Genomic DNA, 24,436 nt, shown 5'->3' on the forward strand with positions numbered 1-24,436 from the left:
AGCAGTTAGACAGGTGTACCTAATAAAGTGGCCGTTGAGTGTATATTATGTAAGTTTCACTTTCCGAAATGAGCGACAAAAAAATATTGACCTGAATATTTTTTGTCAATATTCTAATTTGTGGAGTTGTACTTGAACTTAGAAGTTTGTGGTTTCCACATCACAAAATATGGAAGTATGAATGTTTTTTCAAGGCACTGTAGTGCTCAAGAAATCTTTTTCTTTATTCAAACAGAAATGCATTCCAAACACAATACAGATATTAAGAAGTGATTCTATTTCCACTCTGTTCTCTTCATCAAAAGGGTAAAATTTTTTAATGTTAGCTAAAAAAAAGGGTGGTTTCATGAAGGCTCAGTCATCACCAGGTTAAAATTAAACACCTAATAGGCAATAATTACATTTATGACAAGCGATACCACCAGATGAGTGAAAAGGATGTGAGGTGTGTGAATACGACACACAGTCAGAGATATGGCTGCCTTACAGGATGGGCGGTGTCTCACAATAACACCAGGCTGAAGGTGTCAACATCCTTCTATTGAGAAAGAGCTTACAAGGCATAAAATACAGTTTTATGTCAACAATCAGTCTGTCATTTTTGGTCACATAGAGAACGGGTGGTGAGTGAAAGGCAAACAAATTATGATAAATCTTCTGAGAGTAAATAAATGCCCAAACCACAGTCCAGCTTGAGCGGAGCATACTGTCTTCAGCCACTGTACCTCCTGTAGTTTAAACCCCTGACCGTTTTCTGAGTCTGTATCTAATCAAGTCCCCATTATCTCCCCCTCTATGGGCTCCCTCATTTCCCGAGCCTGACCTTACATGGAGAGGTAAAGGGGTTGATGTCATTGAATGAAGAATGCTAAAGGAATCCAGAGAGAAAGGAGAGAGCTGGAGGAGAAGAAGAAGGAAGGGGAGGAGGGGGAGGGTGTCTGACTACATCGTGTACGAACACATATACACAAACAGGGAAAGACAGAGAGATAGATGGGAGCTGTTTACACAGAAATACACAAGTCCTGAGCTAAAGTCAGACGAGAAAGAACTTGTTTGGGAGGATGGTGTCATTCCTTTTCCAGGCTGAAAAGCACAAGGGGAGTGTCCAATAGCCGGAGACAGGAAGAGAGAAAGAGAAGTTGGCGCTACAGACACAAGCCCCAAGCTTTTACTCATTCTGGGCAGAGAAGAGGAAAAAGAACAAAAGGAAGAGAGGGGAAGTTAAAGGGAGATCCATACTGCAGCTGTTATAACGGGGTAAGCTTTTCTTTTGTGAATCAGGATGGTGCAGGTTTGTGAATATGTTAATGAACTGTCATCTTTGTGGTATTGCATGGTGGGCGCTTTGGATCTAGCTCCAAGCAGCATAGTGTAATAGAACACACCTTACAGATGTCTCCTAGTGGTGGGTAGTGTGCCTTAGACTGCCTGCCTGCCTTTTCAGTGGATATGAACAAATCTCCTTCAACATACTGTGTATGCTCACAACTTAAGCAAACCATTTGGGTAAATATTCAATGTCCTTAAGTAGTTTGCGCCTACCGGCCAATAGTTAGACATTTGCTCACACAAATTAAAAAAAAAACTCAGTTACTTGTTACTCTGTTTTTTAACAAGTGGCACTATGGGCCCACAAGTAAAAACAAAGTCCTGCTAGTGTGGAAAAAAGACTTTGGCACACTAAAGTCCCAACTAGTGGTTTTTTTTTTGTTGCACTAGGTGACCCCTGGACCAAACTAGTCCATGACTATGTCATATAAGTTGACTAGATGGTGTTCAAAACCCTAACATGTTAATTTCACAACACAAATTCTGCTTCCTTGATTTCTCATGACCCTTGCAAGACACAAGTTGACCAGCTGATGCTTTTTTTGTTCATACTAGTGAACTAGTGAAACTAAACAAATGTCAACTAGTTAACCAGCACACATTTTAGATCCACACTCACAAGTAAACTACTAAGCTAAACCTAGTCAACTAGTGTGGATTTTTGGCTTTACAAGTCATTTAGTTGCATTTGTACATTGTGCTAGTTGACTGTGTGCACATATGAGGATCATTAGTAAAGTAGTGGACAGAATTTGCTTTACCTAGTTAACATGCTTTTTAACACTGTTGTTGACTAGTTTGGTCTAGTGGTCAACTAGTGCTTTAAAAAGCCTACAAGTTAGAATTTGTGTGCCACCAGAATGGCATATTGGCTTTACCAGTGTATAATAATTCAATCCTGGTTTGACGCATCTAAACCTTGTGGATTTCATGCTTGGCACAATTTAGGATAGTTCTAGTGCCAAAAAAAAAAAAACACATTGGAAATGCTCTTTTTATATCACCCACACACAAAATTAATTTCTCAGAAATTTTAAGCTTCTTTTTAAAGATTCTCCACTCAATGTAGAATAGCTCAGTTCTGCTCTGTTTTATGTTTTTAAACTAGGGATTAACAAGTCCATTGAAAATGACTGAAATAGCAATTTAGGCTGGTGTCAAATAGAAATTAATGAATCAGAAACACATATTTGTGTCATTAGCTACCTGCAGTATCCAGCTGTGTTTTCTTATAGCAAAACAAGGGGTGCCCACTCCCCGATGACTAGTGCAAGTGGGTGATAGAAAAGTAGTTTTATTTATGAATAACAAAAGAAAATTTTCCCAAGTGCTCATGCCGCCCCTAATGAAATGGTGCTCTGGGCGGTAGCCATATTGCCATATCTCAAAAAACACAATTTGTCTTCCTAGCTACACCAAGATCTCAAAATAGTTTTCTTCTGCACGATTATAGTCTTTACATTCAAGAATGATGTGTTTTAAGTTTCTATGTTAACCCTCATCATCTGGGTGCTGATCAGAGTAGTAGGACTTTTGCTCCAACTTGTTGGACAAAGGTGCCACTAGATGGAAAAAAGTATTAGTAGTAATGTTTTTTTTTTTACTACTGCAGCAAAATATTAAAGTATTGTGAGCAAAGGACTGTCTAGTAGAACTCGAATTGTGTCCTAGAACTGGTAGGGTATCAAATTATACACAAAAATGGCCTGCCATACCCACAGGGTAATGAATACCGATGATAAAGTCATGGCTATGCGGAAGCTCCAACTGCTCGGGGGGGAGGGGGGGGGGGGACTGCAGAAGCTAGGCAGCAAGCGATGCAGATGGATTTAAAAACTGAGAACGTCGACCACTAAAGCAGATGCGAGCACAGTGTAAAAAAACATTGACTTTTCCATATGAGGTAAGGGACACAAAAAACGGGGCGGCGTTAACCACCGCAACCGACCGACCCACGGCGTGAAACCTTCGGAAACGTGGTGGGGTGTGTGCAGACTCGGAGTGGTCCGACCTGCTAGCGTTTCTGTAGGTGAAAATCAGAGGCTTCATTGGTCGGTTCGTTCCCTGGAGGTTGGAGGTGAGTGTCTGTTATTCCTTAGACCTCGGTGAAACGTACCGTGTGAAAGAACAGAGCTGTCGTAGTTACAGTCCTTGTTTTTTCAAAGGTACGTTGAACACTAACTGTTCATTTTAACCGTTAAAAAATAGAATCGCAGCGTTAGCTTTGCTAGCCAGTCCGCTTCAGTTAAAAACGTTTTGGTTGGCATCGTCGCTCTGTTTAATGATGGTATCTGCTCCTGTTTATCTGCAACATTTTCGACCACCAAGCTTTTGCTAACAGCTGCCAGGCATTGGTTACTGTCAGATTCGAGGGGTTGCTGTAGTACTATATCCATCAGTAAGTTAGACGTTTAAAAATGCTAAAACGCTTTAGCTGAGTCCACTGGCTGTTCTCGACGATCTCAAGCAAGTTGTATTACCTACAAGCTCAATTACAATGTCTGTCCATTTTCTGCCAGTGTCAGTAGAAGCATATTCAAAAAGATTATGATTTAAGTTAATTCACTTATTGTCACTTTACCGTGCTTTTTTTAAATGAATGTTTGGTTATAAGCAAATGAAGACCAGTTGTATGTAATTTCATTTTCTTTATCTACCCCCTTTATAGCAGGGCCTCTGCGTCCCATCTCACTCTTTCCCTGGCATCTTCCTCTGTCGCAGTACTACATCCATGAACCTTCTCTGCGGTCTTCTCATTTTCCTTCCACCCTGGCAGCTTCTTATTCAACATCTGTTGCCCAATATATCCACTGAACATGCTCAAACATTGCTTCTCTAAATTTTCCTCCAAAATAATGATGTACTCATTTCTAATTTTGTCCATTGTTTGTCACTTTTAATGAAAACCGGTATATATACACAGTCAGTATCTTACCTGCAGTAGATAACTCTGGAGGCTTAACTTGACAGCTAGTCTAAGAGGAGCAAAGTCCAAAGCAGACTTCTATTGTATTAAAACAACTCCAGACTTAGAAATGTCACAGGTAGTTCAGACAATTGCTATTTTATGAACCTTTGTTGTGTTTGCTTTGGTTGATTACTTACACAGAAGCTATTGATCATTCACACTGGAAATGTAGGGATTAACAATTCCATTGAAAATGAGTGAAATAGCAATTTAGGCTGGTGTCAAATAGAAATTAATGAATCAGAAACACATATTTATGTCATTAGCTACCTGCAGTATCCAGCTGTGTTTTCTTATAGCAAAACAAGGGGTGCCCACTCCCCAATGACTGAAAATGCAAGTGGGTGATAGAAATGTAGTTTTATTTATGAATAACAAAAGAAATTTTTCCCGAGTGCTCATGCTGCCCCTAATGAAATGGTGCTCTGGGCAGTTGCCACATCTCAAAAAACACAATTTGTCTTCCTGGCTACACCAAGATCTCAAAATAGTTTTCTTCTGCACGATTATAGTCTTTACATTCAAGAATGATGTGTTTTAAGTTTCTATGTTAACCCTCATCATGTTGGTGCTGATCAGAGTAGTAGGACTTTTGCTCCAACTTGTTGGACAAAGGTGCCACTAAATGGAAAAAAGTATTAGTAGTAATGTTTTTTTTTTACTACTGCAGCAAAATATTAAAGTATTGTGAGCAAAGGATTGTCTAGTAGAACTCGAATTGTGTCCTAGAACTGGTAGGGTATCACATTATACATAAAAAAGATGATAAAGTCATGGCTATGGGTAAGAGGTGGTGCACCACCAGTGATCTTTCTGTATGAAGTATGTACTGAGAACAGAACATCTAAAGCATTTCTTGTCATTGATTTAAATGTAAATTGGTTGAAAGGCATCAATTATTTTGCTAAACCATTATTAGGATGGTTTAAGTGAATTCATACTCCATTTCTGTTGTAAATATTCGACTTATGTCTCAGTAACACTCAATTAAATGTGATGAGGGTTTAAATGTTTGGAAACTAGCATTTGCTTTAACCGCTATGATTTTAATTGGTGTTGTTTTAAGACTGTAGAAGTCCACTTCGCTCTTCTCGTCTTTTGGACATGCCGTTACCTCCAGCCTCTAGGATCAGGCCATCTTGATTTAAACGTAATGAATATGCCAAGAGATTTGTCTGCTGGAGGTAAGATAATGACTCCTTCAAATATCAAACCATCCCTTGAACTTCTTCATCTCTGCCACCCTAAGCTACACTTTTTCTGGTTTTCTTTTGTGTCACAATCTCTAAACTAAACAACATAGCCGGTCTCACTAACATATTGTAAACCTTAACATTTGACTCTTGCAGCTACATTTCTTTCACATATAATATCTGAAGTTTGTCTATCCCACTGCATCCTACTTCCACTCTCTTCTACACCTCTCAGTTTGGACGATTAACCCCTAGTTCTTCAACCCGTCCACCATCAATAGCTAGATCTTGCATGTTCACTCTTCCATCTTTCTCCCTCTCGTTCACACACTTGTAATCTGTCTTGCTACTAGTCACTTTTATTCCTGCCATTCATGGGTAGACAGTATGATTTAAGATTATCTGCAAAAGTCTGAGATCAAGTGTATTGAAAGTATAATGATGTCAACATATTGATTAAATGTCAAACGTGGTTGACACCAGTTGGCAAGTGGTGCAAACTGAAATAAACAAAAATCTGTTTAAATTATGTTTTTGGTCTAAAAGGTCCAATTTGTTTTTGTTTGTCTTTTTACCGGATGTGATTGTGATGAGACTTCACTGTAGCAGGAAATGTTTGCCATGTCACTAGATACTAATGTGCTCACTGGGGTGAAGCACAAGCATCATCCAGACATTGTGTGGATGATTTATCAGTAAAAAATGAAAAAGGATTATTGTTAGTCAGTGTTTATTAAAACAAGACAAAACTATTGATTGAAAGTTCACAGAGTCATTAGTTTTAGTAATGTTTCTATTAAATGGCTGGTTGCTATTTTGAGATCATCTGTAATTTGTTCCCCGTCATTACAACATCTTAGGAAACAATAAAGTTACGTTATCACTAAACTGCAGAATAGGCAGCCATGTTGGAGAGTTTTTGTTTTTTGTGGAGCTGTTGATTACTCTTAGCTGTTTATTTGGTTGTTTAGTTCAGGCTGTGGGCATAGTATATCTGCTAAGTATCTGTTGAGTGCATTGTGACAAATGTTTAATAAGGCCAAGCAATTTGGGTGCTTTTGTGTTTATAAGTTATTTTCCCCAAGAATTGTACAGCAGTCAGAGTTGCCTAATAAAATGTTGAGTGAGTGCCCATGTGTAGGCTTTAACCTCTGGTTAAAAATTACCTCTATAAAAGTCCCTGAGGTCTGCCTTTTGTTTTCTATTTGTTTAATCAGGGCTGACTCCTGGTTGGAAATAGGTATCAGATTTCTTGCAATGTTTAGATGCATAGCTTGCTTTTCACTCTTATTCTTACCCGGGTAAACAGATGTCCAGATAGGTTTATGGTTTCATATCTTTAATATCGCTTAGTTTCTGTATAGTTCCATCTAAACAAAAGTAGTCAAAGCATGACAGGTTTTGTGTTCTGATTGGCTAATCGCTTTGTTTTTAGTCAGATCTTCTGGTTTCTGCACAATTACTCTTCTTATGTCCATCATTTAATAAAAATTTATGTTTATCTATTGTAGTGTTTCAGAAAATTTAATTACTTTTTAGTAAGAACTGGTAGATTAGAGGGAATTTAAGTTTTTAGATATGTATTATTTTAGGAAAATATTTCTCCAGCTTTGGCATTGTGAAATTCTTCTCAGGCTCAATCCAGTGCTGCACTAAAAACTCTGTTTAAGAACATGTTACCTTGAAAAGCTTCAGGTCTGAGGTACTGGTTGTTCAAATGATGGGTGAAAAGCTGTACTTCGGACTAGAGAGACGAGGAACTCTCCTTAATAGTAGTCCCCACGAGTCAAAACACACAAGGTATTTCAGAGCATCTCCCTGGCTCAAAGTGCTTCTTGTCTTCTGCTTTGATTTAGCCTGTTGGTATCTTGTGACTCTGCTTTAGCCTTCATTACACTCTGCGGTGGTGAAAGCAGGCAGGACAGGACGGTTGTGGGGGGGACTGCCTGTTACAGGATCCAGTAGCTGACGTTACAAGTTTTGAGATGTCCGTTTAATGAGTGCGAAGAGGAATACCACACAGGCACACAATACATACCCAGTGACCTGTAAGACTGGGCTCAAAAGGGTCGCTTGTCCCAGCAGCAGTGACCCCCGGCCTAGACATGCTTTCCCAGAAACCGGGTGTGCTATTAACATTAGAACAATGGGGAGTTTCATCAGCAGCACTCTAGTCACCAATACTGGAAGGAAGAACTGAAAATACTTCTTTTAGATATTCAAATCCGCTGTGACAAAACGTTTGTAAATAGTTGGTTTTTTCCCCTATAATGGTATTTTCCAGTACAAACATTTGAAGGAGGCCTTTATAATTAGGGGACCCTGTTTTGTTTTTGTTTTTTTTTTATTTTTATGTTACTGAAACTTTATGGAGATGGTAGGCAAAAAAAGTTTTTAACTTGAATATAAGAATAAGTTTGCTAGAAAGCTGTCTTGTTGTAGTCTCTTAAATTTCATTATTTATTTATTTTGTTATTTTTATAGCTCATATAGGAAAAGTTTAGTCACCGGATCCTTCCATTTACTAATTTTTTTTTCTAAGAACAGCTTTTGCAACCTTACGTGTACCACCCTGCTGTTTTCAGGTCCTTAGTTCTTGTAAAGCTTTTTCAGATCATTGCATAAACACTTCCTGTTTTATTTCACTTGAGTTTACAAAAGTTATTTCTGCTTACTAAATGCCAGCATAAGACATTTTTTGTAGATAGTTTTGTAACTTTCTTTAAATGCATTTTCTTAGTATTTCTTAGAATTGCCTTTTTAAGCAGTATGACCTGAATTGGGTGCTTTGGAGATCCTCTCACATAAGTTTTCAGGAATTTTGGGCCATTCTTCCTGACAGAACTGGTCTATCAGTCATGTCTGTTGGCCGCCTTGCTCACACACACCTTTCAGCTCTTCTTGGCTGATGTTGAGATGTTTCTTCAAGATTTACACATAATGTTATGATCTCATGCGACCCTCCATTTCATGAGGGGCATGAGTCCCTCCTGCAGCGAAACAATCCCACTACATGATGATACCACCCTGTATTTTACAGATTAGATGATACTCTGGCTTACACGCCACCCCCATTTTCCCGCTTATGTAAAAATTGTTTTTTGTCCCTGAATGCATTGACAAGAGACAGGTTCTTTGTCCCTATCTCTTTTGTCGCAGAATGCATTTACAAACTGTAATCTGGCTTTTCATGTTGATTTTGGAGTAATGGCGTCTTCCTATTCAAGTGGCCTTTCAGCCTAAAATATCACAAGACCGGTTTCACTGTGGATAATGACATCATCACAAATTCTTTAGCTTTTATTTCTGGAGTTATAATGCCACTTCACACCAAAATGCCTTCATTTCTGAGACACATCAGACATCACCACGTGGGTTTTCCTAAATCATTTAAGGGTATAGTGATCTCAGTGTGTGTAAACTTCTTATGTTACACTATTTAAATTAAATTTATTTTGGTTATCCTAAATAACCTAAAAAAACATTTAGTCTCATTTATTGTCAGACAGTAGGGGTTATATGCAATTAATGTAATTTATGAAACTGGAAAAAACCCAATGTGTTGAAATACAGTTTTCTAGTTTGTGAACACCACCTGGTTCTGTGATTTTACTTTGGGGGCCCCTCAAAAAGCCACTTGAATCCATCCCCCATTACAGCTGTAGGGTAGCTATGATTGAATGCAGTCTCGAGTGATGTCATTCAGTTCAAGTAATGGGTGAGACTTGAATTAGAGGCTAAAGAATGAGATTAGGGGGGAAAAAAAGAGTTGTTCTCTGCCACAGAATGTTAATCTGCATCTCCAGTTGTAAAAGGAAACCACAATGTCAGACAGTTCCTGTTCATTACAAATAACAGAGCAGAGCTGCAAAGATACTGGCGGAGTCGATGAGATGGATGCAGGAAAGACAAAGAACAGTGATGTCATGGAGTTGTTGTGCCAGAAATGTTCTTCAGCAGAGGGTCTCCTCTGAGGCATCAGGTTTCCTGATGAATTTGTAGGACCGTCTGGGGCTGAGTGTATAGCTGATCTCATCAGACGCGATCCCTATGGACTGCAACATGGGGGAGGATGAAACCTTGCCACAAGTTATCGTTCTCGTTGAATAATTAAGAGGACTATTGTCTCTCGGAGACAAAGAGACTTCGGTACTCCAATTACAGGACCAAATCACAGTTGGTACTGTCCCTGTTAAGCACCCTTCTGTAATGGATTTAAGTGTTTTGGCTTGGGAAGTCCTCTACATTTTAAATCAAGAAGGTTTTGATACAGAACACATTGACAACTGTTCTTCAAGTTGTTGCTCAGCATCTGTCCTCCTTCATTCAGTGATTGGACTTTTTTCTATAGTTTAGCCAACTTTCTTTAAAGCAATAAAACATTATTAATGGTTTCATTTAACAGATATATCTTTAAAAATTAGAATATTTCTCTTCATTTTGATGAGTACTGCTTACAGCTAAAGATGCATTGTTGATTGTAATAACTATTGATAGTGATTAACAAACAATGTCCTCACTACTTTCTTTTCCATTGTCACAGTCTCTCTGTCACTTTACATGAACTTCAGGATCATGAGGGCTAAAACCAGTTGTGGGTAGAACAGACGGTGAAAGTCTTTCCAAGTGACCCCAAATATATTCAATTTAATTCAAAAATACTTTATATTATTGGAAAGATCATTTTTAATGCACAGCCATTGAAATGTGATGGTTTAACAAATATTCCATTGATGCATTGTAAAGTATGTACATGTACTGCACAGTATATGCACTCAGTACTTGGTTGGGCTTCCTTTTCCATAAATTACTGCATCATTACAGCGTGGCATGGAGGTAATCTGCCTGTGGTTTTGCGGAGGTGTTAAGGAAGCCCATGTTGCTTTGGTGGTGTACTACAGCTTGTCTGCATTGTTGGGTCTAGTGTCACTCATCTTCTCTTGACAATACTCTAGATTCTCTATGGGGTTCAGGTCAGGCCAGTTTGCTGGCCAATCAAGCACAGTGATACCACAGTTATTAAACCAGGTCTGAATAGGCATTGTAGGCAGGTACTAAATTCTGCTGGAAATGAAATCAGCATCTCCAGAAAGCCTTTCAGCAGAGGAAACCATTAATTCTTTCAAGTATATTTTATGGGTGGGGGATTGACTGCAGTCTCTTGCTAATTTCATAGAGATTATGTCAATTATTGAATAGCCACATAAATGAGAAAATAAAGATACATGTCTGTGGAAACAGTTTAAAGATGGCATTTTAAAAAAAGGATTTTAAGTTGTACAAAAAAGAAGAATGAGGATTATAGAAAGGACCTGATTATTCTAAAGGTCCGGTACCCTAAACAGGTGAAAGTTATAAATGCCTTCGCATTTGAGGAAGTATGGAGTATATTTGCACACATTATCACCTTGGAAGTTCCTCGTTATCAGTTATGTCGACATAGGGCTCGTTATTTGTTCCAGTGTTTTAGACTGGAGCAAAAGGCGAGTATATCAAGATTAACACGAGTCTCTTCTCCCAGGGCATGATGTGAACTGCCCTGTTTCCAGATGTGTAACTCATGAGTTACACACCTAAAAATCTCCTTCCTGTGTACCATCAATTTCCCCAATTAAGCCTTTTCAATTGGTATAAACTGGTTCTGCATGCAGACAGCTATAATATTAAAATGCAGTGGTCTTTTTAAAATGCAAGGCAAAAAGCAAATGTTATGTTTTATGTTACGTTTTGCAGTTAATTTTCTGCATCATTGTAGTTGTTGCAACCTGTTGTGTATTTTGTAATTTATTCCGTAAAGATTTGTTAACTGGTGGAGATTTGGTGGTTTTAGTACTGCACATGTGAAGTTTTTTTATTTTTTATCAACTGAACTAAAAAATGTGAAACGAAGAAATATATTTTGATAAATCTGCAACTTTGATTTGGGAGGGGAAAAAATGAAATCGCGAGAAGAAATTGTAATCATTTAATGTTTTTATAGCCATAATAATTATAAACATAATAATTTAGCTTGATTTTTGACATGTTTTATTGCAAAGGTGTAACACAAAGACTAATATTCAGAACGTTTCTGGCTGAGGGCTTGTGTAACTCACAAGTTTAATCTATTCATGATTCATTATAGGAAGTCTTACCCAATGTCCTGACACCGAACATCAGCTGACACTTCTGTAAAACATGTTTACTTTGGCTTGGTCGTATATGGTTAAAGCTTTATTTTGATAAATGTTGACTGGAAGAAAGATGACGCAGAGAGCCAACTCTGCTGTATGTGCATGTTTTGTCCATAGCAGCAGAGATGGGTTTTAGGAACTGCACAGTTTTATTATGTCTCACCCCAACATAAAAGAGTTGATGGTGTGTCCTGTCAAAAAGAAATACAGATTAAAAAAACACTCTGGTTGTTTTAGCTTTTACCATCTGACGGTTTTGGTTTTTTTCTGTTTACACCTTCTAAGTACAGGGGGGCCCTGTGATGCCTCACTTGTGAACTGGTGCAAAATAAATAAACCTAATTGAATGAAGCTACGCCTGAATGGGGAGAGTTTTCCTGTAATGCAACAAAAACAGTTTTTTCCGCAATTATCCATGTGTTTGGAGGTTTATTTTTTAGTATTTGGTTAAAGTTTTAATTTTGATTATTTTTTGTAATGTTTGCTATAAATTCAATATTAATACATTTGTGGTACCGCTGCTAACGTTCGTAGACAGTAGGTGAAACAATACACACCAACCCCTATGCTGTGCAATAAAGGCCCCTTTTTTCTTATAAGCTATAGATTAAACTCTTCACCAATCATTTAAAAAGCTTTTTCTTCACATTTAAGGAGGCTTTAGTGCTGCGTCACCTGAGGTAAGACACAGAAAATAATGTAACAAAACAATATAAATACAATGACATCACATTGTTTCCATGTGTTAACCTGTTGGGTAACTGGTAGTGACAACATGGCATTCATCAGATGATACTCGTCAAAACCGTCACTGGAACACAAAACACTGGCGATTGAATTGGTATGACTGTTCTAGTTTATCTCCTCAGTGATGGCTTGCTGCAATTTGTTACTGTGTGGGATCAAGTGTGGCCAGTTTCCTGAATGGCTGACTGTTCGTGTGTGGGTTTTGGTGGTGCAGAAGGGTTTCATAGGGCAATCATAGGAACAACCCTGCTTCTGGCTAAAGTTCATGCAAGTGTTCTTCACGGCACGGTATTCAAACTTTGCAGGAACTCTAGAAAGCACCACCAAAGTTTCTTTGTGATCGTCCCTTGTGGAAAGTGCCTGATTTCTTGCCAGCCTTACTATTGTTGAGGCTTTATGACACTGTAAACTGTCTGGTGTAAATTTTCTCTGGCATCTGGGAATTTATAAGCCAACTAAAGACCATTTCACACCTTTCCCCACTTCATTGGAACCTTTTTTCCCAGTCCTTTTGTTTTAGTAACTCTGTCCCGAGAGACTGTTCATATTTCCATATTCGCTTTTTCAATTTTCGTTTATCCAAGGTAATAAATTACATTAGAAACTAATCTTACTGCTATGTTAATGTGAACAACTTTTTCGTTTTAAAATGCAACAAATGGAAAGAATCTTGTCATTTTTAATGCATCCCTGACATCTTTTCATAATGTTTGAGTTGTGGTGGTGGTGGAGTCTCTAAAGCTGGTATGCATTAGTGTGCAGTTTGCATGCCAAATGTTTCACTGATGCGTCATCCCCACTGATCTCACAGCTCGATGCCTGACGTGTATATTCTGCAGAGAAATGCAAACCCTTTGACATTTGTCATTTGTTTAATCTTTGGTTTGACCTCAGCTCCAGTTATTCACTGTGAGGGGAATTAAATAACATTGCGTATTTATTGGTTGCTTCTTTTGTTTCTTGTTGTCCATTCTCAGCTAAATCCACAAAATGGAGGACTCCGACAGCAGCAAGCCCATGGTGGTGACATCATCTCTGAATTTCAAAGTCACCACTCCGTCTTTCTACAACCAGCCCAAGAAGTTCGCTTCTGTGGCTCCTCCGAAGCCCAAAAGTCAGACTCCTCCCTCAGGTCCATCACCAACACCCCTAGGGATGGCTGTTATTGGTCAAGTTGGAAACATTCCTCCACTGCCCTCATTACTCTGTGATGGTATTTGCATGATTTAAGCTTTCTTTTAACTATTGCAGCTTCTTTCCTCAGTCATGTCACCTCTGAATGCAGTTCTTGTGTGTGTTTTGGTAATTAACACAACATGAAAACATAAATATACAAGGAAATTATACTAGCCTTCTTAAATGCTGAAAGACAGAGATTGGGATAACTGCAAGTTAGAAATTTTTTTTTGGTTTTTAGTATTTCCATTTTGTAAATTGTGGGCCTTTAAATAAGTTTCCTTTTGTTCAGTTTGTGTTTGTTTTCCAGTCTTATGTTGGCAATGGTTGTTAATATGGAGAATCATTTACGAATGCATGCAGTTTGTGGTGGAAAGTGTGAGCTGCAGTGCTCTGTTAATGTAATCAACCCATTACTATAGACAATGTCCCAGACATTCATTGTATGCTTGCATTGTCTGGCCCAACCCTGCTTCTTGGAACAAACTTGTACAGTAAGGTAGAAAGCCCTACTAACATTATCTACAGGGTCGATAGTGAGAACAGAAAGGGGAAGGTATACTTTTAGCAGTAACACTTCCAGTTGTTATCTAGACTATAAAAAGCTTCTCATGTTGTAAAAGTTTTGTTTAATTTGAAAATGTTTTCATAGAAAAGCTGAATTACTTTACTTACATTTTGATTTTATCCTGCCCATTACCTTCTTTAAACATGTTAATCCATTTTTGACAGAATTTAAGAACCTATAAAAATTATATATATATATTTTGATATGGCTTTTAATGTCTTGTTTTAATCAACTCCTCTCATTTTTATCAGACTTCCCACCCCCTCCTCCTCCCCCTTCCTTAGTGGATGATGATCTGCCGGCCCCTCCCCCTGAATGCAGCATCCCACCTCCTGCCTCTGATGCCCCTGCTTTTCCTGCTCCACCTCCAGTGGCTGATGACCTCCCCCTCCCATCTCCCCCTGAGGAAGCTGCCTGTCCACCCACCTCTCTCTCTCCCCCTCCCCCTCCTCCCCCTCCACCTCCACCTCTTCCTGCCTCCAATTCCAGTTTTCCCATTGCTGCTGAGAACTCACAGGTGAGTCACATTGCTTCAATCACTGTTGCCTGCACCAGTCCATGGTCAGTTTGTAGACTGGACAACATTGGTTGTTTATGTTATTATGGAGTCCATAGATTACACAGAGATTTTCTGTCTGTCTGAGGCATTTTTTCCACAACGTGTGCTACAAGTGGATAATTGTATGGTAATACATTTTAGATGCATACATAACTATGTTAAACACCTGATTAAACATCAAATGAATAGAAAAATTATCACTAAACCAGGAAAATAAAAGGGTAATGAAATGTATCCATAGATATTTCCTCCTCAACCTTAGTTAGTTCAGGATTGTCCACTGGCTTAGGAATTTATACTACTTGAACATTTTCACATTTTCCTCACTTGACATCCACAAACTTTAATGTATTTTGTAGGTATGTGATAGACCAACACAACGTGATAACCAGTACATATTTCCTTAGATAGAAAAACGTTTTATTCAATTTGAATAAATAACTGAATCTAACTGCACTGTTCAATGGTTAGGATTAATTCAAATGTATGTACCTGACTTTTGTGAAGTGCTTTGAGACGACATGTGTTGTGAATTGGCGCTATATAAATAAACTGAATTGAATGACCTTCATGGGTTTTCACAAATATATTTAGAGTGTGGTGTGCATCCTGTGTATTCTGCTCACCAGAGTCAATACGTTGCAGAATTTCACTGGTATTAAAGCTATTTTGTATGTCTCTTCTAGCTTTGCACATCTAGACACTAATATTTCTGCCCATTCTTCCTTACAAAAATAGCTCCGATTGGTTGGAGAACATCTGTTAACATCCGTTTTAAGTCTTTCCAAAGATTCTCTTGTGTTCAAGTCTGGACTTTGACTGGTCCACTTTTACACAGGAATAAGCTTTGCTTTGATCTAAACCATTCCATCGTAGCTCTGGCTATTGATTGTCCTGCTGGAAGGTGACACTCAGCCCTGGTTTCAAGCCTTTAGCATCCTGCAGCTCCTCCAGAGTTGTCAAGAGCCTTCTGGGTGCTTCTGATTAATGCTCTGCTTGCCCCACCTGTCAGTTTAGATGGAAGACCATATCCTTGTATGTTGCCAGTTGTGCCATATTCTTTCAGATGTGGGTTTGAACAGTGCACTGCGAGCTGCTCAAAGCTTGAAATATAGTTTTATTTTCTAACCCTGTTTCACTCATCCACGTTATCCCTGACCTAGCGGCTGTGTTCCATGGCCCCCATGATGGTGTTTGTTCTCTAAACCTCTTAAAAAAACCTTTGAGGCCTTTACAGAACATCTGGCATTATACTGAGGTTAAATTAATCACAGGTGGAATTTATCACGTTTAATAAGTCAATTTTAGAGGTCTACAGGCAGTTCTTTTTTGCTTTTGTTTTTCTTTTGTTTGTCCATCTATGCAAATATTCTATATATTTGTATCTTTATTTTTGTTTTTTTAATATTTAATGATTTTACAATAAAGGAATGTTTTGAACAGCTATTTTGTTACTTTATGTAATGTAGTCATGACAGAGATGCTCATTCCCTTAGCAGTCATGGGTTTTTGTTTTCAAAATTCTGAGGGAACCTGCGCTCATTCAGTCAGGGGTGCTTGAATTGCCTACTCAGTATTTCATCAAGTTCAGCAGAGACCTGATAATGACCCTTTGTTTGGTTGAATGTGTTGAACCAGGAAACGATCTGAAACATGCAAGATATTCCCTTCGGAGGACCGACTTTATGCACCACTGCCCATACAGTCTTTTATTCTGTAATTCTATCATTTATATCATGCATTCCACAGCCTTAATGATGATTGTTCTTGAGATAATTAAAGCACTTTTTTGTAAATATTTTCCTCTTTCTTTCCTTTTCAGAGACAAATGGGGAAGCAGACGAGCTTTGACAAACAGCTTGATTCTTTGACTAATTTCTTGTCTGAGATGGAAACCAGAGGACCTTTCAATCCGAAGGTACACGGCACAAACAAACGGAGTTCTCTCCGACTCGTAACTAACATCAGGAGTTGAGGTTTAAGATCCTGCAGAAATGAAGAGAAACAGAAAAGGGTGGGGGGGGCATGAGGTTGACAGTGAAAATAAACTAAACCAGGTTTAGCTAGTGGAAATAGTTTGGAGATTTTAATAAGTCACTCATCCGGATTGGAAACTAACTTAGAAGTGAATAACTTATGACTCACAAGACTGAAAGAGGAAAACCAAAAAATAGTGGTTTGTGGTGATTCATACTGAGAGGAGCTGCATGCGGAAAGGTGATGCAGTGATGCACACTGAGACGAGCTGAGCGCGTGAGGGCGTGATTGAGGCAGACTGTGCAGCCGGAGACTCGGTGAGAGGGCCATAAATGGAGTGTTTTATCTGACTGGGAGGTACTGAATCACAGCAGAATAACGTTGGCCCCAATCTGCAAAATAAATGTCAGAAAGATGAATTACTTCTGAAATGCTCAAACTATCGAGACCTTTTAGGTTTTTACTTAAATCAGTATATAAGATTTAACATAATAGAGGTGTCTGCTTGAAGTGTTTTCATAAGCTGTGTTTATTTTACCTTCCCTATGCTGAATGTGGTTTGTGGTAGGTGAATTAAACTTTTTTTTAAATACTTTTATGGTGTGTGGCTTCTATTGACAGAGTCTTTACATCCACAGGTACCAAGCCAGTATTCATCTGCACCAGCGCCCAAGCCTCCAGGTGCTCCTCCAACTGCTCCCAAACCAGCCCTTTCCTTCCTTCCACCTCCTGAGATGGGAGACCGCCCCCCTCCTGCTCCCTGGGCGGAGGAACTCAAAGCTAGAACGAACCCCAGCGCTCAGCCAATCACTAAGGCCCCCGCTGTGGCTCCGAAGTACGGAGGGAGGACAGCGACAACGTCATCTGCTTCACTGGCACAAAAGATCAACCAGAACCTGAACCAAACAGCCACCCCAATAAACAGTGCACCAAAACCTTCTCCTTCAACAGCCACCAGCTCATTCCCTTCACCACCGGCAGCTCCGCCCGCACCGCCTGCTCCACCAAATAACGTAGCTGCTGCACCTCCAGCGCCTAAACATGTAAAGACTTCTCCATTTGGGAGTCGGGTGAATGCAAACCAAAACCTTCTTGCTGCTGTGTCTCCTCCTCAACCCAAGACGATTGCATCTCCTCCATCCTCCTTCAGCCAACCAATGAAAACAAGCCCTTCATCAACGGTAGGTTCCAGCTTTTTGCTTGTTTTTTATTTTTTGTTACCATTCTCCTCATTGTGTGTGATGGCAAGATAGTTTAAGGTCCACATCCAGCATTGTTAATCACATTTTCAGTTGTTGCCCATACTAGGTCTGTTCATGTGTTAATGGAGGGTCTTCATTGACGTCACTTCCAGTCTGCCATCTTGGGTGTCTCCGTATCGCTTCACGCTTTTCACAACATTGTAACACTGCATACTTTTTCGATCATGGAAAAATCTATCTAGCGCCGTTACAGCCTCCTGATGTACCTCATGTACCTCAAGAAAATTGCGGTCATCAATAAGGTGGATCCATATGTTGGTTTGTTTAGCGCAAATCCGGACAATTGGCCGTATATAATTTTTAGACAAGTATGCAACTATTTTTTCATAGCCACAACATAGGCAAAAATTCATGGTAAGTTCAATATGGCCTTTTATTGGATAATTACATAATAGGTATATTACTAGATAATACATTTACAGTATAACAGTAAAGGTAAATCAGCTTACATGTATCTGGTCAAGGCGTGAGAGCGCAGCTTAGCGAAGTAGGTCACAGTGCTGAGTACTGCCACCAGAATCAACTGATCAGCTCACGGTCTTGACAGACTACTTTCCAGAATATTACAATAAATGTAGACGAACATTATTTATTTTCCTGTCACAAATTGTCCACCGCACACTCGGGATGAGAGAGGTTCAAGCCATCCAAATCCGCCCTGGATTAGTTTTCTCACACTGATTTTCTATCACAGCTGGCAGACGATACAATGAATGTTGGTCTTGACCACCACGCGCAGCACAACCCACAATTAAGCAGGTTTCCCCCATGATTAAATGAATGGTCTGGAGTTTTGCTTCATTGATCACGCTAAAACAACATAAATAGGCTGCAGCTGCCACTCAAGATGGCGATCGCGAAGTGCGGTCACATGACCGCAACGTCAATGGAAAATCCCCCATTGTCATCGACAGCCCTTTGGGGCAAGTGCTTCAGAGAAAACTCTGGTCACTACAGCACTTTCCTCGGCATCTAGTTAAAATTATTTTAAACAAAGATATTATGATGGAACATTTGAGCAGTTTCAAATCTGTAACTGTTTCAACATTGATACTACTATAAATGCCATGTACTTTATTAAAAGTTAGGCTTTACTATCTTTTACTGCAATTTAAAGATACATTTATTTTAAAGCTTTTTATACATCTTTACTGGGGAGGTGCGAATAATTGTTAAGCATTCTGTACTTTAGTTTTTAGTAGCTTTAGGGGATTTCTAGCCAATGACAGCATTGAAAAACTGCTTGTGCAGGAATTGATTCGTGGTTTAGTATGTTGTGCTAAGCATGAAACTACCAAAACACTGTTTGTACCTAAATGTATTGTTCTGTGGGTTTTGGTGCATACAGCCGTCCCCTCCTGGCCCAGTTTCCATTCCCGGCGGCAGCGTCCCACTAAGCATGAGGGAAGTGGAGGAGCTGGAGAAAATGACCCAGGACTTCATGAAAAACATGGACAAACAAGCTCCCATCATCACCTCCCCTCCAACAGGTACAATTATTAGATCCTTCAGCAGACACATTAATCACACCTCACTTCTCAAGCAACCATCTTCGATCATATCCTCCATATGCCGATTAGAAAATCATTAAACATAATATCTGCTTCATGCCGTGATGATCGGTACTAACGTGGATGAATGGCTGATGTCCTTCCTGTTCATCACAGCCATTAAGTAGCTGCATGTTGGTGTTTTGATTAAATGTTTCAGAACGCCAGTCAGCTGGAGGTTTATCAATACTTTCTTGATGAAATTAATGATTTAATACCCCTTAAGTATGATTTTCTTTTTTTAACATTGAAAGAAATTTCCTTTCAGATTATTTTAAAATACAAACTGTTGTAATCATTTCACATAATTTTTCATAGTGTTAGTAGAAAGCAGTTCATATTTATCTCCATCTGAAGTGGTTCTTTGTTTACTACCGTTGTGGTTCAATATTCTTTAAACTAACTGTGAATTTAAACTTTTTTTTTTTGTTTTGTCCTTCTGTAAAACAGAAATTCCTCTAAAGAGAACAAATAAACCTAATACACCAGAGCCTAACAGTTGATTATGTTATTTCCATTATTTTCCATTGGTAAACACAAGCAGTGGTGATGAAAAGCACAGCTATCTGAGTGAAGAACATTGTTGTGTAACTTGTTTGTGCTTCCTCCCTTTTTCCTTCAGAGGTTTGTGGGAAGTGTGGCGAGGCTCTGTCCCGCACTCAGCCAGCAGTAAGGGCGATGGATAAACTCTTCCACTCCAACTGCTTCTGTTGCATGAGCTGCCATCGCCCCCTGCAGGGCATGCAGTTCTACGACAGGGACGGCTCGCCGCAATGTGAAGACTGTTATGTGGTGAGGATCACACTTCATATGCAGCGTAAACAGATTAGTTGTTGTATCAACTCCTCGCTATAAAACAAAAATGTACCAGACTAAAATATATCACACTTTACAAAACGAATCAAGCTTTTAGCGCCAGTTTTATCTTTGTAGAAAGAGCTAAATACACAGCACTTACAAATCTCCAGTTGATTTCTTTTATTTTTGCTTGTTAGAATTCCCTGGCCGTCTGCTCTCGATGTGGGGAGAGAATCACCGACCGTGTGCTGAAGGCGGTGGGACAGAGTTTCCATGCCCACTGTTTCCGCTGCAGCACCTGCTCCTGTGTACTGGAGGGCGCACCATTTATCACTGATGACAACAACAATCCCTACTGTGTGCAGGATTACCACAGGTGCCTCCAGATTCCTAAAACAATAACATATTGTATATCTGACTTAAAACACAGCTGCAGTCTTCTTTGAATGCGTCATGAATCTGCAGATTTCTTTTTCCCGCAAATTACTTTTAAAGAGCTCTGCTGGGATGTTTACTCTGCTCTCGGTGGCGATTCACAACAAGCGTCATCTCAGCGATCCTCACAAACCAAACGGATCCAAGTTATATACGGAAACAGGAAGTCAATCTAATTATCAGACAGATTCAAAGCTTTATTAACAATTAAGTTTATCATGCCATTTTCCATGTACAGAATCTAGGGCTGAAACTAACGAGTAATTTAATAGTCAACTAATCTATCAATTGTTTTTTCAATTAGTCGACTGGTCACGATTATTTTTTCTGTGGTCTCTGCCTCTTTCTATGATTAAAACTGTCACTTCAGTTGCTTATAAAAATCTCTAAATGTATGTTCTAGTCTACAGACCTGTGAACATCCCAATGTTACCACTCTCCTTTATTTAACACTTTTACAAATAAAAACCTATGAAATTTAAATTTAACTGACTTTATTATTTTTGACAAAAATATTTTTCAACTGCTAAAAAGTCAGTAAAGACCCAAATGTATTTTAAAGTACAATCTTTCGGGATTCAAGCTGTTAACAATAGTTAATGTTTACATGGATGTTAAATCACAGTGTAAAAGTGAACATATCAACATGTTCTGTAGTCAGGCTTGGTCTCCTTTTTTGAGGGGATGTTTCCAGCATCAACATCCAGGAATAAAGATGAACTAATTATTTATTTCCTAATACACTCTCTAGTAAGACATTTACAAATTTATATACAGAACCAAACTGATTTGCTCAGTAACAAATGAAACACTGAAACAAACCAAACAACCGTATCATCTGACTGAGTTCCACTTCCCCTCAGTAGTGAAAGCTAGTGGGAGTTTATATTGTTTTACTCTTTCTGTGAATGTATAAGAATTAACTCTGAGTCTCTTCCTGTCAGGCGTTTCTCTCCTCTGTGTGTGAGCTGTAATGAACCCATAGTTCCAGCCCCGGGCAGTGAGGAAACGGTCAGAGTGGTGGCCCTCGACAAAAACTTCCACCTTAAGTGTTACCGCTGTGAGGTAAGTCAGTTAAAAACCTACATGTTCTCTAAACAGAACCATATTCTAGAGAAAGGTAATACAGGCTTGTGTTCTTCGCTCTACAGGATTGTGCTCGCCCACTCTCCATTGAGGCGGATGAAAACGGCTGTTATCCACTGGATGGCAAGATCCTGTGCATGAAGTGCCACACCAAGCGAGCCAAGCAGGCCGCGCAGTGATTGGCTGCTGCCGCATCTCTCAGTTAAACTATGAACCAAATCCAAAAGCACAGGATTAATCCAGATGCCGATTTGCCTTTGCAACAGGGCTTTTAGTTTATGTGCGCAGGTGTGTTTGGCTGTGTGAGACTGTACTGCATCGTTAAAAAATAAAAAGGTGTTTGCATGCAGATTTAGTGTAGTATTCCTCTAGTCTTTGACCACTTTAGCCAGTGCAGAGGTAATGTACTGCACTGAATTAAAGCCCCTTGTGTATTATTGCAGATCTGCAAAGCTCCAGTCATCCACCTAGCTTTTTATTGTCTGTATACTCCAGCATAGTTTAATGTGCCAAATCAATGTTTACGTTAAAATTACAGCAGAACTTGCACAAGAGCCATCTGATAAATATAAAGTTGCCTTTCTCTGTCTCTTTCCTAAAAATTGTAAATAAGACCAAGAACTGAAATATTTCCATTTCCATTCTTCTGGGTTTTTTTTCCTCTACGCTTTCTACCTTTTGTTTTTGGTTCCACAACTGACTTGTTAGAGATGCACCGATCAGAAATTCATGGCCAATTTCCCATCTCCAGTTTTTGTAAACCTTTGCCGAACCCGACTTTAGCCGATACTGACTTTTTTTTTTTTTTCTTTAGGAGTGGAAATTAACATCATTTTAAAGCATTCCTACTGTGATTGGTCATAATTTATTTATGTTGGGAGCAGAGGTGATGTCACAGTTTGTGAGCGGGAACAGTCGTTAAACAGGATTTTATTAATTTCAAATTAAGATAGGATGATTACAGAATTTTAACACGGTTTAAACTACCGTTAATATCTTAGATTAGAATATGTATACGTTATCTGTAGCAGCCTGAATAAACAGCCGACATGGATTTATCTTTATCTTTGGTGCTTTTTTATGTTTTCATTTTTCCAACATCTCACTGATGCTGAATAGAGCTTACTTTGAGTCATCTTTTCCCCGTAACAACGTTCACACCGATGATGACTGACCTGGTGTGGTGCATTCACTGATCAGAAAAAGATCAGATTTTTCCGTCTCCAAGTGCTCTGGCAAGCTGAAAAGATTCCGATACCAGTCAACTGGCCAACTTCTCGGTGTATCTCTTAAGATTTTTACAACGGAGCAAGCAGCATCAGCAACCTGGTCGTTAAGAATTTGTCCCTGCAAATGTGGTTAATGATGCTTTGCAGTCTAAAAATGCTTGTATCAACTGATTTACTCTGCTGCAGAAACTGAAAAACAGTGAATGTTGCTAGAAGCTTCCACTGTGTGAATCTCTCAATTTTTAGGCATGCGTTTGACTTGCATCTTTGCATTCTCTTTAGTAAATGATACTGCGTGTAGGGACAGATTTTGAAAACAAAAAATCAACTATTGATCAACAAATAGAGTAGCACAAATTTGCCAAGCACAGATATCCTTAGCTGTGGGTCAAAAAAATATTAAAAGCGGATCAGTTATGTCAGTAGCATGGCTGAAAGCGGGACCTGTAATGTATTCTTGCACAGTGCCAATTTAAATAGTGTTATGGTTTCACTTTGATTTAGAAGAATCCCTGCACATAATCATTTTTAAATAAAAAGAAGTATAGATCTATAGTAGTTTTAAATGTCAGCATTTCTTAAAATCTTTAATGTAAGTTATGGATCTAATGTTAAAATGTATTAAGCTAAGTGTCTGACAGCAGGATCATGGAACTGTAGAAGCAGTTAGATTTCACAAATGTGTCTAAGCAGGTGACAAAATCAAGTTCAGTAAAATGGAAAGCTTGGATTTAATGTTTGGCATTCTTATTGTCCAGTTTTTTTCTTTTAACAAGTTGTGAAAACCACTATTTTTGTTAATTCAGCCTTCCATACTTGAGTTTGTTCATGTCATTTACATAAATGTTTTTCTTACATTACTGCAATGTCTTTCATTCATAAAATGCCACATTTTCTATTTTGGGAATGCTCCTTTTCCAGTATTTCACTGTGTTTCGTTGTTTTTCTTCAGTGAACCTTGTGGGCAGTTGTGGAAAATAATTTGAGGGAGAAAATTGTTTCTTGCTCTTGAATTAAGCCTGGTGTGACAAAACACCAGAAAGAACAAAAACAAGATGATAGTGATGCATGCTTTTCTCCTAGTATTATGTCTTCTGTATTATGCACCGATGGTTTTACCTTCTTGCCCGCCCGTGTCTTTTCCATAACTGTGTATTTTTGAAATAATGATCACAGCTTTATTTACCTGGTATTACATTGGGCATCATTGTATTACCCGTGAATGCATTGTCCTTACCTGTAGCTTTTTTATATATATATATATATATATATATATATTTGATATGTAAGAATGTTATAACTTCATCATTTAGCCCAGACCCTTCTTATTGTTTTGGCTGTATTGGAAGATCAAATTAAAAACAAAAGCTTATTACCTAAGTT

The 24,436-nt window shown here is 38.8% G+C and overlaps 1 protein-coding gene across 3 annotated transcripts; it reads left to right on the forward strand.

The window, feature by feature from the left end:
* The first annotated feature begins 1,007 nt into the window (after positions 1-1,007).
* Positions 1,008-24,433, forward strand: zyx (zyxin). 3 transcript variants are annotated; one of them, XM_047360934.1, is made up of 10 exons: positions 1,008-1,260; positions 13,391-13,626; positions 14,409-14,674; positions 16,539-16,634; positions 17,332-17,874; positions 19,304-19,445; positions 20,128-20,297; positions 20,501-20,679; positions 21,683-21,803; positions 21,890-24,433. In XM_047360934.1, the coding sequence occupies exons 2-10, from the start codon at positions 13,404-13,406 to the stop codon at positions 22,001-22,003; spliced, it is 1,854 nt and encodes a 617-aa protein (XP_047216890.1). In that variant the 5' UTR covers positions 1,008-1,260; positions 13,391-13,403; the 3' UTR covers positions 22,004-24,433. The 3 variants fall into 3 exon arrangements, with proteins under 3 accessions (XP_047216890.1, XP_047216889.1, XP_047216891.1); XM_047360933.1 differs by lacking the exon at positions 1,008-1,260 and adding an exon at positions 3,125-3,409; XM_047360935.1 differs by lacking the exon at positions 1,008-1,260 and adding an exon at positions 3,575-3,730.
* Positions 24,434-24,436: the final 3 nt, after the last annotated feature.

The sequence above is a fragment of the Girardinichthys multiradiatus genome, chromosome 3 (assembly GCF_021462225.1).
Source record: "Girardinichthys multiradiatus isolate DD_20200921_A chromosome 3, DD_fGirMul_XY1, whole genome shotgun sequence".
Classification (NCBI taxonomy): Eukaryota; Metazoa; Chordata; class Actinopteri; order Cyprinodontiformes; family Goodeidae; genus Girardinichthys; species Girardinichthys multiradiatus.